The sequence below is a fragment of the Piliocolobus tephrosceles genome, chromosome 2, assembly GCF_002776525.5.
Source record: "Piliocolobus tephrosceles isolate RC106 chromosome 2, ASM277652v3, whole genome shotgun sequence".
NCBI classification, from domain to species: Eukaryota; Metazoa; Chordata; class Mammalia; order Primates; family Cercopithecidae; genus Piliocolobus; species Piliocolobus tephrosceles.
Window position 1 is genome coordinate 27,785,492 of NC_045435.1, and position 19,799 is coordinate 27,805,290.

The window sequence follows — 19,799 nt, forward strand, 5'->3', positions numbered from 1 at the left end:
AGCAGTATTCCCAGTACCAAGCACAATGCCTGAAATATAGAGACTTCCAGACATTGATTGAACAAATGAAAGGATGTGTGCAGGGCGTAGCCAGAGAGGACTATGTGAAGATTGTTAGAGATCAGGTCATGGAATATGAAGGGGCCTTAACCTTGAACCATAGTGTAAAGTGGAAGAGAGAGGGGTAGATTTAATTTATCTAGGAACTACATAGTTATTTAAATAACTTTAACTCTGAATTCTACATAATGAGTGAGGTCTCATAGTAAAGGAATCATTCTCTCAATAACCTGTGCAAGTTGGTTTGGACCCTCAAGTGAAAGTCTAAAGAACATTCAGCTGGAGACCAATACGAGCGAAATAACTTTGTGCTCCCTGGGGAAAGAGACTAGGAGACTAGGTATCATTGATCCTTTTGCTCCCCACCCTTGGCATGTATTCAGCCCTCAATGTACTCCACAGTCTTGTGTGTGAGAAGGGTAAAGCAACATAGATGTCTCAGTTGGGCGGAGACATAGTCACACAAGGATTAAGGCAGCATGCATTCCTCAGGCATGTTTCTCCCTCAACAAGGTCCCTAAATAACATAATAGGTAGAATCAAATGAATGAGTTCTCCTTCTCCTGCAGTAAACCTTGAGAAATGATTTATGTCACATTATTTTCTGACCTCCAGAAGAGAACATTTAACCAGTCATTTTAACATAAATGAAATTCCCAATCAAGTTGTACTTCATCAGGATTCCTGAGATTCCTGCCAGAATTAAATCACATGTCCTGGTCAGTGCCAGCACCCAGTGTGGGCAACCAGGCTGGCATAGGAAAGTGTCTGTTGCTTGCAGGTAAGTTATATTTTTAAAGGTGGCTAGCAGTTGCTTCTTAGACTGAGATTTCTAGGTAGTGGTCATGTAGTTTACAAATAAATATTAAGTTCTTTGATGTTTATTTCCTAGCTCTTTTTCATCATCCTCATTGTAACTATTGTTATCATAGCACCACTGTTAAAAACAATTCCTTTGAATTTACTTACCAAGCATCTCAGCAAATACTTTTGGAGGTTAATTTCAGCATGAGAGAGAGAAGGGAGGGGAGCAAGGAGGAGAGAACCATCTTTATTCATTAGGAACAGCCTGTCATATCTCTCAGTATCTCACAGTGTTCAAATTACTTATACCTAATTTATTTTCTTCTCTATATTTTTACCTTGTCTTGTCCCAAAAGGAATATGAAGTAATTTTAAAAATACATAACAATACAATTTTGAAAAGAAGTAACTGAAGGAATTGCTGCAGAGAGAAAAAAGCAAAGTCTTCTCAATGAGAGAAATAAAATTATAAATCACTTGGTGATCCATAGATTTGTAAAATGGTATAACAAGGCAGTTGTCCAGAAGCACAGCTGCTCTTAATGCAGAGACAGCCTGGAGGCCTTCCTCTAGAGGGCGTGGTGGAGCACAGTCCCAGGAATTTTCTCACTGAAAGTGAACAATGGCGACCCCACCCCTCCCCGCATCGTATTAGACTGTCATCTAGTGTCAGCCAATGGGAAAATCCTCAGTACTATATAAGAGGAATTCCACAGTGACTAGGAATGTGGTTTCAATACTCAGTTCAAAGCAATCTACAAAAGCATCATATATGCTTTAGGTAGTCAATCTTGTGCATTTTTTCTATTAATACAGCCTTTGATGAATGGTGGGAGGCAGTGAGCTAGAAGTTAAAATTACCACACAAGAATCTGGTACCGATGGCTCAGTGGGATGGCAGAGGAAAAGAATTGTAGGTGATTCTGCCAGTAAGAAGTTACTACCCTACCACAAAGCTAATGCCCTAGCCTACTATCACACTCTTTATTTCTGACTGTTAGCCCTTTTCTAGTACAACACTTTGAAATGTAGTTCTTGACTTGAGCCAGGCTGAGGAAGAAGGAATTAGTTATCTTAGATCAACTTTCTTCTAAAAAGACCAAGGAAAATGGGACAATTGTGGAACTCCTCAGGAGATTCAAGTGGCCTATAGTTAGAATATGCTGGTATTAACAACATCTGATAAACTGCAAGTGACCTGTTTTACAGTTTCTAAGACATACTTTTTAGCATTTACTGAATGCCAGGCACTCTTCTAAGTATTTTGTATGTATGACTCTTTTAATCATGGAGACATGGTGGGTAAGTACCTTTTTATAGTTCATTGATAGGCTGCTTTGCAAAAAAAAAAAAAAAGGTTATCATTGATGACCTCTGAATGTGAACTACTTATAAATGCAAAAATCACAGTGCCAACTTATTCATTTGATTTGATTGCCCATGTTCTCTATTTAAGGCATGCCCTTTCACATAATTGAGGTACCAGAAAAGCTGGCTGCCATTCACTACTAACTAAAGCTTGAGTATGAATGAACATACTGGCTATCATACTGTAAGGATATTTTATAGGATACTTTACACATTATACAGCATTCTTTTTATGATGATCTGGGGAAAAGTTTCTTTTTAATCACAACAAAAAGAATAACTTTTTCTCTCGCTATTCATAGTAATACTGTTTCTATCTTCTTATATTCATCAATCATGTAACCCGTACTCTTTATTTCTTAGCATTTGCTACCAGAAAGGTCAGACCAAATGTGGGGCCCCATTTACTAAGATCATAGGACATCAGGAAATGCACTTTGTCCACTATCCCTGTTTAGGTTTCAACAGGACTCAACATAATTTTTCTACTGTATTTTCCTTGTTCTGATTTTGCCTTTCTGCTTTTATCTTCTTGTGTTGCATATTGATATAAACCACCTTAAATACATTTTGGAACAAAGGAGAATACACACAAAATGTACTTAAAATTTTTCTTTCCAAGAGATTTAAACATGATTTCAATGGACTGTGGTTGGATATTTTTCTTCTTCTTTAATCTACCTCACTATATATAATAGCTCTAAAATATAGAGGTATTTTCAAATGAATATGAATCAGTCTTTCATTTTGGAGGAGTGAGGAGGGAGGAAGAGAATGTACAATTATGGAGTATAAAGATGGAGAAATGACTTTGCAAACTAACAACTGAAGTAAATATGAAAGCATATTTAGTACGTGAAGATATATTTTCACAGTTGTATTTGTGAAAATTCACTATAAGGTAAATTTCATGAGAGCAGAGAACCTGTCTTCATTGTTTATTGCTATATCCCCAGCATGCGGAATAGCGTGGCATACGGTAGACACTGATATAATATATTTTGAAAGTATGAATATAATACATTTAGAATTAGGAGAACTGGGTTAATAGCAAAGAAATGATATTGGATATTATTCCTTTTGGATTCAGTTTCATCATTTATAAAATGAGGCTCTTCGCTAAGATTCTTTCCAACTCTAATATTGCAGGCTCTTTTTAAATGTAGTGGCACAGTTAAACATATGAATGTAAATACATATAATAATTTGGGAATTTTATTTTCAAAATAGGATATCCAGCTACATCTTCAGTGACCCTTGTAGATGTGAGTGCCTTGAGGCCAAATACTACTTCTCAATGTGAGTTCAGCAAGGTTTTCCTCCATGATTGGAAAGAGGCAACACACTCACGAGTTTTACTACTGCTTCTATAATGTTGACATTTCAGTAAACAGCTGTATTTTTCATTTGATGTTTGTTAATATCTTGGTTTTGAGTTACTCTATGGTGACTACATTTTGATATGACAATTTCTATAATCTTAAAAAATAAGGGTTGATGATTTGTTATTATATTGTACCTTTTATTTGTCAAGGGATTTTAAGGTAATATCAAAGTAGTCTTCACAATACTCTCAGTGATCTGAGTTTGTGACAAGAACAGAAAAAGAACACAAATCAGTGACAAGCTAGCATTAACCTACAGAGCTTTTGCTTAATATGCCAGCTAGTATTCCTGCATAGGGAAGCACATTTCCAATTTCAGATTTCCCCAAAGTCACATAGATTAAAAATTCTGTGCATCAAAGCAAAGTTAAATTACAGCTTTCTAAAAAAGCTGGATTCTGAAAATAATTTTGTCTTTCAGCCAGCAGTTCCAGTGTGACTACCCGAGACTTCAACTACCCCTGGACCTCCAGTGGGACAGATGCCAAAAAATGTTAAGTATAATCGTGGGTTCCTTGAGTCCTTTGGACTTCAGTCGTTCATCCAACACACATATTGAACAACATCTATGTGCTTTGTTTGTAATAATATTCGCAAATGTTCACAAAGCATCTGTCATGTTTAAAGTATTGTAGATGCTGAGAATACACCTGTGGACAAAAGAGATCTAAGCTCCAAATTCTGATGAAGGGGAAACAGACAAGTGGTGATAAGTTATATGGAAAAAAAAAGCACAGGAGGGAGACAGTGGGAATCGAGAGTGAAGGGTTGCCATTTTAAATGGGTGATCTCGAAAGATCTTACTGAGGAAGGTGATATCTGAGCAATGCTGTAGCCAGTCAACCCTAAGAGCAAGCTGTGAGTGTATCTGGGGAAAGAGCAAACTAGCTAGAAAATGCGCATCAGTAATAAAAATGAAAAGAGGGAGACCAACGTGAGGCCAGAAATTGTTTCGTTGTTACTTTTAATCTAGCCAACTAGCAGTAGAGTCTGTGGGTGCTGCTTTAGCAGGTACAGACAGGGTCCGAAGAAGAAATATATTGCCTCTTAGTGGTATTAGACAAGGATCAGTGTGGTGGGGAAGTGGTAAGGAAGGAGACTGGAGCAAGAGGAGACAGGACAATGGATGCCCCAAGGCCAGAACTCTGAATTTAAATGCTAGACTCTTTGCCACAAAGGGTAGTGTGTATGTCCCTTTGGAAAGCATTTAAATTTCACAGTTAAAACCTTTAAAAGTATTTTGTAGGCTGGGCTTGGTGGCTCAAGTCTGTAATCCCAGCACTTTGGGAGGCCGAGACGGGCGGATCACGAGGTAAGGAGATGGAGACCATCCTGGCTAACACGGTGAAACCCCGTCTCTACTAAAACATACAAAAAACTAGCCGGGCGAGGTGGCGAGCGCCTGTAGTCCCAGCTACTCGGGAGGCTGAGGCAGGAGAATGGCGTGAACCTGGGAGGCGGAGCTTGCAGTGAGCTGATATCCTGCCACTGCACTCCAGCCTGGGTGACAGCGAGACTCCGTCTCAAAAAAAAAAAAAGTATTTTGTATACATTTGCTCCCTCATTCCTGGGAACTTGTCCGTAGGCAAGGGGGGAAAAGAACATGAATAAGACTGTTCTTTGTAACATTATTTATTTATTTTATCTTTTTGATGGCCTTCAGGCTCACAGATTTGAATTAATCATAATATTTAATTCATGAGACACTTTCATCATTGGTCGATGCATGACCCTCTGTAACTTAACATATTTCTTTTAATAAATACGTTAATAATGTAATAGACACCTGTGAACCCAGTACCCAAATACAAGAATTGAAAAGACAGTATTCAGAAGGGGGACCATAGAAAGAGATCTAAAAATAACTGAAACTTAAGTGTCTATCTGTGATGGTATGGCAGATTACTGTGAAAAGAGGAGACTTTTCAGCAAAAGGACCTAGTGATAGTGATTATTGATAAAAAAAAAAAAATTAAGATGTACCCCTGCCATGCACATTACACAAAAATAACTCTATATAGTTTAAGATCTTTATGTCAAAAGCAAAACATTAAAACATGTGATAAAATAAATGTGAATTTCTTCCTGCTTTGGAGTAGGGAAGGGCTTAACAAAGAGACATAACCATAAAAAATACATAGAAATTAGAATAAAATTAAGAAACTTGGGTTAATCAAAAGACATCTTTAAAAAAGTAAAACAAAAAGCAAGCTGTAATCTGGGGAAGATATTCACCACACATATAATTGAAAATGAATCAGGAATGTATAATTGACTAAGGATCAAAATTTTATATCAAGAAATTACAAAGAATGCCTACAAATTAATAACAAATATGACAAAATGAACAAAAGTCACACCACAAAACATGAAACACACGTGGCTAGAAACATCTAAAGAAATGCTCAGTCTTGGTCAGGCCCGGTGGCTCACGCCTGTAATCCCAGCACTTTGGGAGGTCAAAGCAGGCAGATCACAAAGTCAGGAGATCAAGACCATCCCGGCTAACATGGTGAAACCCCGTCTCTACTAAAAATACAAAAAATTAGTTGGGCATAGTGGCAGGTGCCTGTAGTCCCAGCTACTAGGGAGACTGAGGCAGGAGAATGCCGCAAACCCAGGAGTGGAGGTGGAGCTTGCAGTGAGCAGAGATCACATCACTGCACTATAGCCTGGGTGACAGAGCGAGAGTCCGTCTCAAAAAAAAAAAAAAAGAAAGAAAGAAAGAAATTCTCTGTCTCTCTGACAATCAGGAAATATAAATGAAGACTAGAATTAGAAAATCATTTTACATGTAATCAATTTACAAAAATTAAGAAATCTGATATTGCCAACTATTGAATAGGATTTATCCAACATCCTATTGTCATAATTTCTTATATGTTACTGATGGTACCATCACTTTCCACCGTCCTTTGGCATTGCATTTTAAAGCTGAACATATGCATACCTACAATCCAACAATTCTATTCCTAGATATAAAAATCCCTCCAGAATTAGTATATGTATGCATGAGATATGCACACAAATGTTTGGAGGAAACACTGTTCATATAGCAAAAATTTTAAGTAATCTAAATGGCCATAGTCATGAGGACAGATAAATAAATTGTAGTATACTAATAAAATATAATAGTAGAGAGCAATGAAAAATAAGTGAATGGCAACCATATACAACAGCATGAATGAATCTTAATAACATTATGTTGAATTAAAAAGTAAATACCAAATAAAAACATATGGTATATTTTCTAATGAAATTTTAAAGCAAGTATAATCAAACACCATATGCTTTAGACATAATATGTGATACAAAATTTTAAGCTTTATAAGTGAATAATAATTAGAAACATTCAGGACAACATTTGCTTTTGATGGAGATATAAGGGATGAGACAGGGAGAAAACATTTATGGTGTTATTGATAGTAACCCAAAATCTGTGTACAGGAGTAGGAGTGAGAGGGTGTTAGGAGTAAGAGGATATTAAGAGGGTGAAAAATATGTTCAGTAAGTAATAAGAAATGGCAAATAGGATAACTCAATGAAATACTATGAAGCCAACCAAAACAATAGCCATAACCCTGATCCATTCCTCTTCACTGGGCAGGACCTCACAGCTAGGGCCTCCAGCCACCCCCACTCAGCTATATTCTATGGACAGAACTCTGATGTCTCCCTGGGACAGAGTGCCCCATGGGAGGGGTGGGTCATCATCTCGGTTGTTTGGATGACTCAGCCTTTCCAGCCTGCAGGCATTGGAAAGTCCAAACTGAACAGAGCAGAGGCAGTTTCACAGCACAGTTCCCCAGCACAGCTGTTTTGTTGAGGCATGACCAGACTGCTTCTTTAAACAGACCCGGATCCATTCCTCCTCACTGGGTGGGTCCTCCCAGCCAGGGCCTCCGGCCAGCCCCACCCATGTTCTATGGCCAACAGAGTTCTAATTTCTTCCTGGGACAGAGTGCCCAGTAGGTGAGGCAGACATTTGCTGTTTGAGCACCTTAGCAGGTTCAGGCTGTGGGCCTTGAAGAACCCAAATCAGTTGGGGGCTGAAGGGATTCCCAACACAGCACAGCTGCTCTACCAAAATGCAGCCAGACTGCATCTTTAAGCAGGTCTCTGATTCTATTCCTCTTGACTGGGTGAGATCTTACAATTGGAAACTCCATCCACCTCCTACAGGCACGTTCAGGCCAGCAACAGGTCAGTACCTCCCCGGGACAGAGCTTTCAGAGGAATGGGCAGGTGGCCATATTTGCTGTTTCACAACCTTCACTGATGATACCTCCAGGCACTGGAAAAACCAACGTGACTAGGGTCTGGGGCAGACCTAGAGCAAACCACAGCAGCCCTACAGAAGAGTGCCTATACTGTTCAAAGAAAAACAAATAAAACACAACAGCAACAACAAAACACACAAAAAAATCCAAAGGTCAGCAAACTCAAAGATCAGAGGCAGATAAGCCCACAAAGATGAGAAAGAATTAGCACACACACAAAAAAAGAAAACAAAGAAAAGAAAAGAAAAGAAAAAACAAAGAAACCGGAATGCTCCCTTTCCTCCAAATAATTGCAACACCTGCCCAGCAATGGTTCAGATCTAGGCTGAGGCTGAGATCGCTGAAATGATGGAAGTAGCCTTCAGAATGTGGATAAAAATGAAGTTCACTGAGCTAAAGGAGCATGTTGCAACCCAATGGAAAGAAGCTAAGAATCATGATAAAACAATGCAGGAGCTGACAGCCAAAATAGCCAGTATAGAGAGTAACATAATCGACCTGATAGAGCTGAAAAACATACTACAAGAACTTCACAATGCAATCACAAGCTTTAATAGCAGAATGGACCAAATGGAGACAAGAATCTCAGAGCTTGAAGATTGTCTTTCTGAAATAAGACAGGCCAACAAAAACTGAAAACAGTGAAAAGAAATGAACAAAACATCTGAGAAATATGGGATTATGTAAACAGACCAAATCTATGACTGATTGGGGTACCTGAACGAGACAAGAATAGAACCAACTTGGAAAACATACTTCAGGATATCATCCAGGAGAACTTCACCAACCTAGCAATACAGGCCAAAATTCAATTTCAGGAAATACGGAGGCCCCCAGTAAGATACTCCATGAGAAGATCATCCCCAAGACACATAATCATCAGATTCTCCAAGGTCAAATGAAAGAAAAAAATGGTAAGGGCAGCCAGAGAAAAAGGCCAGGTCGCCTACAAAGGGGAAGCCCATCAGACTAACAGTGGAACTCTCAACAAAAATCCTACAATCCAGAAGAGATTGAGAGCCTATATTCAACATTCATAAAAAATAATTTTCAACCCAGAATTTCATGTCTGGCCAAACTAAGTTTCATACATGAAGAAGAAATAAGATCCTTTTCATACAAGCAAATGCTGAGAGAATTCATTACCACCAGATCTGCTTTACAAGAGGTCCTGAAGGAAGCACTAAAAATGGAAAGGAAAGACCATTACCAGCCACTACAAAAAAACACTGAAGTATACAGGCCAGTGACATTATGAAGCAACCATATAAACAAGTCTGAAAAATAACGAGCTAGCATCATGATTGCAGGATCAAATCCACACATAACAATACTAATCTTAAATGTAAATGGGCTAAATGCCACAATTAAAAGACACAGAATGGCAAGCTGGATAAAGAACAAAGACCCATGTGTATGCTGTCTTCAAGAGCCCCATCTCACATGCAGAGACACACATAGGCTCAAAATAAAGTGATGGAGGGAAATTTGCCAAACAAATTGAAAACCGGAAAGAGAAGAGGTTGCATTCTTAGTGTCTGACAATACATACTTTAAACCAACAAAGATTAAAAAAAGACAAAGAAAAGCATTAGGTAATAGTAAATGGTTCGATTCAACAAGAAGACCTAATTATCCTAAATATATATGCACACAATACAGGAGCACTCAGATTCATAAAGCAAGTTCTTAGAGACCCTCAAAGAGACTTAGACTCTCATGCAATAATAGTGGGAGACTTTAACACCCCAGTGACAATATTAGACAGATCATCAAGACAAAAATCAACAGAGACATTCAGGACTTGAACTCAGCTCTGGATCAAGTGGACCTGATAGATATCTATAGAACTCTTTACCCAAAAACAACAGAGTATATACATTCTTCTCACCACCTCATGGCACTTCCTCTAAAATTGATCAGATAATCAGGAACAAAACACTCCTCAGTAAATGCAAAAGAATGGAAATCATAACCAAGTTTCTCAGACCACAGCAAAATCAAATACGAACTCAAGATTAAGAAATTCACTCAAAACCATACAACTATATAAAAATTGAACAATCTGCTCCTGAATGACTTTCAGGTTAATAATGAAATCAAGGCAGAAATCAAGAAGTTCTTTGAAACTGAGAACAGCAATACAACGTACCAGAATCTATGGGACACAGCTAAAGCAGTGCTAAGAAGGAAATTGATAGCACTAAATGCTCACATCAAAAAGCTAGAAAGATCTCAAGTTAACAACTAACATCACAACTAAAAGAACTAGAGAACCAGGAGCAAACGAACCCCAAAGCTAGCAGAAGACAAGAAATAACCAAGATTGGAGCTGAAATGAAGGAGATAGAGACACAAAAAACCTTTCAATAAATAAGCCAATCTAGGAGCTGGTTTTTTCAAAAAGATTAATATAATAGATATACCACTAGCTAGACTAATAAAGAAGGAGAGAAGAATCAAACACAATCAGAAATTATAAGAGAGATATTACCACTGACCCCACAGAAATACAAACAATCATTAAAGAGTACTATGGACACCTCTCTGCAAATAAACTAAAAACTCTAGAAGAAATTGATAAATTCCTAGGCATATACACCCTCTGAAGACTGAACCAGGAAGAAACTGAATCCCTGAATAGACCAATAACAAGTTTTGAAATTGAGACAGGAATTAATAACCTACCAACCAAAATAATCCCAGGATTATATGGATTCACAGCTGGATTCTACAAGAGGAACAAAGAAGAACTGGTACCATTCCTACTGAAACCATTCTAAAAAATTTAAAAGAAGGAAATGCTTCCTAACTCATTCCATGAGGCCAGCATCATCCTGACACCAAAACCTGGCAAAGATACAACAAAAAAAAGAAAATTTCGGGCCAATATCCTTGATGAACATCAATGCAAAAATCCTCAACAAAATACTAGCAAACCAAACTCAGCAGCACATCAAAAAGCTTATCCACCATGATCAAGTTGGTTTCATTCCCAGGATTCAAGACTGGTTCTACATACACTAATTAATAAAAGTTATTCATCACATAAACAGAACTAAAGACAGAAAGCACATGATTATCTCAAAAGATGCAGAAAAGACCTTCATTAAAATTTAACATCCCTTCATGTTAAAAATTCTCAATAAACTAGGGATGGAAGGAACATACCTCAAAATAATAAGAACCTTATATGACAAAGCCACAGCCAGTATCATGCTGAATGGGCAAAATCAGGAAGCATTCCCCTTGAAAACCAGTACAGGGTTGCCCTCTCTCAGCATTTCTATTCAACATAGTATTGGAAGCTCTGGCCAGGGCAGTCAGGCAAGAGAAAGAAATAAAGCATATTTAAATAGGAGTAAAGGAAGATGTGAAAACTATCTTTGTCTGCAGATGACATGATTCTTTATCTAGGAAATCACATGGTCTCAGCCCAAAAGTTTCTTAAGCTGATAAGCCACTTCAGCAAAATCTCAGGATACAAAATGAATGTGCAAAAATTGCTGGCAATCCTATACACCAACAACAGACAAGCTGACAGTCAAATCATGAATGAATTCCCATTCACAATTACCACAAAAAAGAATAAAATACCTAGGAATGCAGCTAACAAAGGAAGTGAAGAGCCTCTTCAAGGAGAACTACAAGCCACTGCTCAAAGAAATCAGAGATGACACAAATGGAAAAACATTTCATACGCATGGATAGGAAGAATCAGTATCATGAAAATGCCCATACTGTCCAAAACAATTTAAAGATTCAATGCTATTTCCATTAAACTGCCATTGACATTCTTCACAGAATTGGAAAAGAACTATTTTAAAATTCACATGGAATCAAAAAAAGATCCCAAACAGCTAAGGCAACCCTAAGCAAAAAGAACAAAGTTGGAGGCATCATGCTACCCGACTTCAAACTATACTGCAGGGCTATCGTAACCAAAACAACATTGTACTGGTACAAGAACAGACACACAGGTGAATAGAACAGAATAGAGAACCCAGAAATAAGACCACACACCTACAACTATCTAATCTTTGACAAACCCAGCAAAAACAAACAATGAGAAAAGGATTCCCTATTTAATAAATTATGCTGGGAGAAATGGCTAGCCATATGCAGAAAATTGAAACTGGACCCCTTCCTTACACCATATACAAAAATCAATTCAAGATGGATTAAAGACTTACACCCAAAACTATAAAAGCCCTAGAAGAAAAGCTAGGCTATACCATTCAGGATATAGGATAGGCAAAGATTTCATGATGAAGATGCCACAAGCAATTGCAACAAAAACAAAAATTGACAAATGTGATTTAATTAAACTAAGAAGCTTATGCACAGCAAAAGAAACTATCAACAGAGCAAACAGACAACCTACAGAATGGAATAAAATTTTTGCCATCTATCCATCTGAAAAAGGTATAATAGCCAGCATCTATAAATAATTCACAAGCAAAAAACAAACAACCCCATTAAAAAGTGGGCAAAGGACATGAACAGACAGTTCTCAAAAGAAGACATGCATGTGGTTAGAAACATGAGAAAAAAAAAGTTCAACATCACTGATCATTAGAGAAAGGCAAATCAAAACCACAATGAGATATCATCTCAGTCAGAATGTCTATTACTAAATAGTCAAAAAACGACAGATGCTGGTGAGGGTGTGGAGAAAAAGGAATGCTTTTACGCTGTTGGCAGAAGTGTAAATTGTGGAAGACATTGTGACAATTCCTCAAAGACCTAGAGGCAGAAATATCATTCGACCTAGCAATCCCATTACTGAGTGTATACCCAAAAGAATATAAATCATTCTGTTATTCAAGACACATGCACAAGTATGTTCATTGCAGCACTGTTCACAATAGCAAAGACATGGAATCAACCTAAATGCCCATCAATAATAGACTGGATAAAGAAAATGTAATACATATACACCATGGAATACTATACAGTCATAAAAAGGAATGAGATCTTGTCCTTTGCAGGGACATGGATGGAGTTGGAACCTGTTATTTTCAGCAAACTAATGCAGGAGCAGAAAACCAAACACCACATGTTCTCGAATTTTCTCCATATCAGCAGTGTTATCATTCATGTGTTCCCTGAGGTGACACTTTTAGTTGCCTTCAAGAACTTTTTCTGTGCATTCACAACTTGGCTAACGATTTGGCCCAAAAGGCCTAGCTTTGAGCCTGTCTCAGCTTTTGACATACCTTCCTCACTAAGCTTAATTATTTCTAACATTTGATTTAAAGTGAGAAACGTGCTTCTCTTCCTTTCCTTTGAACACTTAGAGGTTATTTTAGGATTATTAATTGGCCGAATTTCAATATTGTTTTGTCTCAGATTAAAGATAAAATAAAAGAGGCCCAAGGAGAGGAAGAGAAATGGGAGAACCACCAGTAAGTGAAGCAGTCAGAACACACACAACATTTATCAATTAAGTTCTCCATCTTCTATGGGTGCAGTTTGTGGTGCCTCAAAACAATTTCAATGGTAACATCTAAGATCCCTGATCACAGACTACTATAATAGATATAACAATAATATGAAACTTTGAAATATTGCAAGAATTACCAAAATGTGGCACAAAGACATGAAAAGACATGAATTGAGCACATGCTGTTGGAAAAATGGCACCTATAGACTTGCTTGACACAGGGTTGCCACAAACCTTCAATTTGTAAAAAAAATAAACAAATAAATAAATAAAGCAGTATCTGTGTCTGTGATGTGCAATAAAGTCAGGCACGCCTGCACAAATTTCTGGGAGCTTCATGGGTTTCCCCATGGTTAAGGCACAAGCTCCATGCTTCCAAAGCTTGTGAGTGTCATCTTTGTCAACAAGAGTATGAGGGCCATATTTGTGGACCAGGTGGACATGGCAAAAGTGGGCATAGAAGCTAGCATCAGTGTGTGCACCTGGGTGGCAGAGGTGGTGCTGCCCAGTACATATTCACCTTGAAAAGGAAGATGAGATGAAAAATCAAGATTATCAAGATTCCTGTGGCCAGGCCTTGCATCTCTGGATATTATTTGCCACCTATACTGTTGTTCAAGGACACAATCAAAAGCAGAAGAACTCAGAATGCCTTAAGGAATATTGAATAGCTAAGAAGTGACTTATCAAAAGTCTGCTGTGCATGTAGAAATGATGCAAGAATTCCAGAAAAGTTCAGTTTGCATCAAGAACCCTGCAAAGATAACAATTTATCTGTGGTTTTATTAAAGGAAGATGCCAAACTTTAATAAAAATGGACTTTGATATGACACTAAGTAGATTTTCCTACCATGGGAAAAGATGCCTAATGTGTCATAATATGATTGACAACTATAAACTTGTCACAGGTGAATATCAAAGAGGTTATTGCAACTGAAGGAAAAATATTTTATTATTGAAGTTAAACCTGTTAACTTCGAGAGAAGTATCCATTTACAGTAGAATAGTATGCTGCCCAACATAGTGTCTTTGTTGAAAAAGCTTTACCAAAAAATGAAATTTAAAGAAATTGTGGAAGAACTTGATATTATGCTCAAGGAAGGATATAATAATTTACTTGAGAAGCTCCAGTAACACGGTATCCATGTTCATATTTTCAGCAGATACTGGTGCTGTAGAGAAGTTTATCAGTCAAGCTAGTGTTTGTCATCCAAATGTCAAAGTAGTATTTGTTTGTGGATTTGTGAAAATGTGTACTCAAAGGATTTAAAGGAGAATTACCTCATGCAGTTAATGAACATGATGTTGCCTTGAAGTACACAGAACATTTCAGTCAATTCAAAGACAATAGAGGCCGGGTGCGGTGGCTCACGCATGTAATCCCGGCACTTTAGGAGGCCAAGGCAGGCGGATCCCCTGAGGTCAGGAGTTTGAGACCAGCCTGATCAACATGGAGAAACCCCATCTCTACTAAAAATACAAAATCAGCCGGGCGTGGTGGCACATACCTGTAATCCCAGCTACTTGGGAGGCTGAGGCGGGAGAATCACTTGAACCCGGGAGGCAGAGGTTGCAGTGAGTGAGATCGCACCATTGCACTCCAGCCTGGGTAACAAGAGCGAAACTCTAACTCAAAAAAAAAAGAAACAATGGTAACATAATTATGCTGAGACTCCCAAGAAGACATTAAAAGGGCATACAAATTAGCCAAATTTTCACATTCTGAAAATTAGATCTCTAAATGATAGAGTGGATAAGCATTCAAGAAAGTATTGTTTCATCAAAAGATGAATCACTAGAAGTAGCCAACTGTGTCTTACAGAAGATTCTATAAGCAAGCATTCTTCAGGATGTTCTCTCCTGCAGGAGCAAGTGATACCAGAATTGTTCATCTCTTCACCTTGATGAAAGACTATTTTTTATAATATATTTCTGGTCTTCAAAGTTTACCTTTATATATTTAAGTATTTTCAGACATGTGGAATCCATCAACAGGAAACTCCGTTTTCTTCATCTCTCTCACCATACTTCCCACTACCTGTTGTTAACAGATTAAAAACAAAAACAAAAAACCTCAAAGTCAAAATTAGAAAAATAACTCCCTACTTTTCCAAAGTGGCTTATGTTTTTTAATTTTTTAATTATTTTGAGGGGTCTTTTAAAATTGGGAAAGTTAGTAAAAGTCCAAAAAGAAGTTTTATGAAATTACAAAAAGAAAATTGCATACTTTTAAGTGTTGTAATGTTTGTAATTTGTAATTGTGCTGATGGTATGACCATCTCCTGAAATTGTGTTATGTTAGGTTATTTTGCTTGGGGAAAATCAATATTGACCAGAAAAGCCTGGCACTGTATACTTGCTGAAAACTATTAGTGTCCACACATCACTAACCATTACAAAATGTTCTACATTGACTCACTGATAATAGACATGAAATGGAAAATATTTTTTAAATATCCATTTTCCTTAAAAGGATAGCACTTATTCAGCTGTTTAGATTTTAGCATAAATTAATTTATCCCATTCTTTCTTGCAAACATACTTTGATGAGATGCAAAATAAAGACATCAAGTTTAGAAAGTAAGAAATTAAAGGAGTCACCATACCTTATTGAGCAAAAAAACTACAAGGTTAACTGCCTTTTTCATACTTTTACCTAAATCTAGGCCTGGTCCCAATTGTTTTTCAGTTAGTTATTGTTCTTTGGAAATCAAATTTTGGCTAATGGCATAATCATTAAAAAACGCTTAGTCCATCATTGTCAATAGGCCTTGGTATTCTGTCTAGAACAAAAAATTAATAAAGATCTCGTATGCAGGATCAAAGAGTTATACTGAAAATAAGAACATCTCCCTGAACTCAGACTCTGAAAAAGCTGTGTATGAAACTACTCTTACTTCTCAGGTGACCCCAAATGGAAATAGCTATGACCAATTGTCCTGTAATCAAGTCCTAAAGAATGGATTCTCACCTCTTCTGGAGGGCCTGATCACATACCTCTGTCAGCAACTGCAGCTGCTATTGGCATCTAAGGAGAAACAAGGAGAGGGGAGGGCTGAGGGTATGGTTTGTTTTATTTTGGTTTTGCTCATTTGATTTGGTCTTGACATACAAGAAAGCTTTTAACTACGAACATCACGTATGCTAATATTTTAAATGAATGGATGTAATATATTTGTACTGATTACAACCATGCATTACTGTAGTTATTTTACTTTACATTGCACTGCAGGCCTTTTATCAAATACAGATATGTGGTGTCTGCCAAGGAGCGAATCTTTCTTGCCAGAGATGGGGCAATAAACAAAATGAGTAGTTAGCTCTATTTCAAAAGCCATATGTGCTGTCTGAGTTTGCTGCCATCCACTCAAGGGGAAGGTTTGCCTCTAAATGCTTCAAAAGGACTCACTCAGCAGCTGACAAGGCCTGTGACCACAGGGGTCTGATAATTCACTGCTGACACGTTTCGTTTTCTCAGTTCAGCAAGACTGTCAGCTGACCCACAAGTACAAAGTGTTTTCTTCCCTTATGCATGTTCTAGCAAGGTCCTCAAAGTCGTATTGGCAGCTTTCCTTGACTAAACGCCACCATAACACACCTGGACCTTCATTCTCTTCCATTTTTTTGGCTCATCTATGGAATGAGCATGACACACTCTGGCTAGAGGAACCCCTTCTAGTGTTTTCTTTCCAAATGGACATCAGAACCGCAAGAATCCCTTCAACTCCCACTTTGTTTGAGGACATTCTAGTGTGTGCTATGGAATAGTTTAATGATTTTGCTTTAAGTATTCATTAATATCCTTTTTTATAATTATTCGATTAAATTAGCAGTCAAGAAGAGATAATAGAATAACTAGTCATATATAGGTTAACTCTTCTGATATCTTCTTCCTTTAGCATTTTCACGGATACCTAGTGAAACATACAGTTCATCCCCCTCAGGTGCAGGCTCAACACTTCATGGTGAGTACTTGGGGGAGATTTAGAGACACTGAAGGTAGTGATCAGCTTTATTTGGACACACGTGTAAAAACAAGAACTGATAAAAAGCCAGCCTCAGATAGATATATAAAAGTACATCTTGATGATGAAAATTGCAATGAATGGAATCAAAATTCTTTTCAGCCATTCAAAGATGATAGAGACCAAGCCTTAGATTTTTATACATTTTATTTCAAAAAAAATCTACATAATAGCATTTTTTACTAGTTATATCTATGAAAAATATATTTCAGTATTTTATTGGAAAATAGAATAATTAGTCAACATGGATTTGTCTAGTCTAATGTTGCAAAGGAATTTTTATTAACCTTATCAAACACATTGATATGGAGAAGGATCAGTACTTTGATCAGCTGAACCTCTCATACCAAGAGAATAGGATTACAGCCTCATTTATCCGTGATCCCCAACTCTGGCCTTTTTCTGTACCACTTACATTTCTCATGGAGATTCTTTAGCAGACATCATTTTGTTGTTTGGAAGTATGGAGCTTCTTTTTTATTTTTTTTCAACCAATAGGAAATTTTCCTATTTTCAACCAATAGGATATTTTTTTCAATTAATAGGAATTTCTTTTTTCAACTAATAGGAAATTTTATTCCTTTGGCAATTGTTAGACAAATCTCAGGATCCCAGCCTTGCGATAAATTGGTTCTTAATAAACTTTACACATAGTATTTAAGGGATACTTAGACAATTTAAATTGAGTTCTTTCAAATAGCATATGAAACCCAGTCATGATTTTATACCACTTGATCAAGTTGAGGTGTCTTGTCCATATATCTCCATTATATTCCTAGACAATGTCTTTACCAGCACAACCAGAGCATTTTCAGAAGTCCCCACAACTGCCAATGGATCTACGATAACTAATCACATCCATATCACTGGTAAGTCATTTGTCCTATTTTGGGGGATTTTATGCTTTATTCCCTCAACAAATATTTATCAAGTACCTACCATTTGCCAGGCACTATGCCAGTTGTTGGATATACAATGAAAACACTGGCTTTTTGAAGATCATAATCTATTAGCGATCATGTATAGTAAATAAATAATCACAAATAAATTTATTTTTGACAAGTACTATGATAAGGTGTTGTCGGAGTCAAACAGGAAGTCCTGATTTTAATTGGAGGATAGGACAGGACTCTATGAGGATATGATACTTAAATTAAAATCTGAGAAAAATAAATAAGAATTATCCAGGTGAAAAGTAGCAAAAAACATTTCAGGTCTATGAAAACATAGTCTGAGAAAGAAGTCATTGGAACAAAGCGTACTCCTATAATTCAACTAATATAATATTGTCATGCAAAATGTAATTCCTCTTTTATATCATGAGAGAGCAAAAGATTCAATAAAGTTAGGACCTTCCTAATGAAGGTCATGATTGTAAGTTCACAAGCATAATCAACTTCAGGGGTGTTCACTTGACTAGTGAACGCAACACCTAGGCACTCATCTCATTTTGTATCAAAGGTCATACAGTCTTCTGATCACTGGAGCATCATCTTGCACACGTCATGGCAATAAAGCTGCAAACTGAGGTACTACAAAGATTTTAAGATATTGGTGCCTTAAAGAGCTATCTAGTTTATAGATGGTTCAGGAGTGGAGTTCCACTTTTCCACTTCCATTGTGACGGCAGTGGTCTCATTTTCTATATTTGGTTGGGGAAAAAAACTGTAGGCATTGATGTAAGACCTCTTTAAAATTTTTTGTTTGGCAAAAATGAGGGATCATGGCAGACAGGAAGCAGGACTAGATTGTAACTCTGCAGCATGCAGTCTTGCATTGTGAATTTTAGCTCCAGATCAACTGCAAGAACAAATCAGCAATCCCGAGAAAACCCCCAGACCCTCTGAAGGAAACAAACTGCTTCTGTAGCACCCAGGAGACACCCCAAATACTCTGGGAGGTGGATAGCCTCACACAAATTTTAAAGCCCATCTCATCCTCCACCTGGAAACAGACTCGGGGCTGTTGGCAGGGTAGGGGGCACAGTGGGAGTGAGACTGGCCCTTCAGTTTGCACGGGAGCTCAATGAGGCCTGTGACTGCCGGCTTTCCCCCTCTTTCCTGACAACCTGCATGAATCAGCAAAGACAGCCATAATTCTCCTAGGTACACAATTCCAGTGACCTGGGAATCTCACCCCCATCCCCAATAGCAGTGGCAGCAAGACCTGCCCAAGAAGAGTCTGAGCTCAGACATGCCTAGCCCTGCCTCGACCTGATGGTCCTTCCCTATCCAACCTAGTAGTGGAAGACAACGGGCATATAATATCGGGAGTTCTAAGACCCTGCCCACCACCAGTCCCTCTCCAGACTCCTATAGCTGATGCTTTCTGGAGAGCTCCACCTCCTAGCAGGCGGCCAACCGGCATAAAAACAAAGGATTAAACCACCAAAGGTAAGGACCCTCATGGAGTCCATTGCACCCTCTGCCAC

General features: G+C 37.8%; 1 protein-coding gene across 6 annotated transcripts in view; it reads left to right on the plus strand.

Moving 5' to 3' along the window:
- Window positions 1-19,799, plus strand: part of CD96 (CD96 molecule) — a 101,403-nt gene that overhangs the window by 70,798 nt on the left and 10,806 nt on the right. For 3 of the 6 annotated variants that reach the window (XR_002731741.2, XR_002731743.2, XM_023212843.2), the window contains exons 9-13: window positions 3,463-3,531; window positions 4,039-4,110; window positions 7,800-7,820; window positions 17,243-17,308; window positions 18,148-18,237. Coding sequence is in view for 4 of the 6 variants with exons in the window: in XM_023212843.2 (XP_023068611.2) it covers window positions 3,463-3,531; window positions 4,039-4,110; window positions 7,800-7,820; window positions 17,243-17,308; window positions 18,148-18,237 (318 nt within the window). In the remaining 2 variants the exon portion in view is untranslated. The remainder of the gene's footprint in view (window positions 1-3,462; window positions 3,532-4,038; window positions 4,111-7,799; window positions 7,821-17,242; window positions 17,309-18,147; window positions 18,238-19,799) is intronic. The other 3 variants (XM_023212857.2, XM_023212864.2, XM_023212871.2) reach the window with 3 other exon arrangements.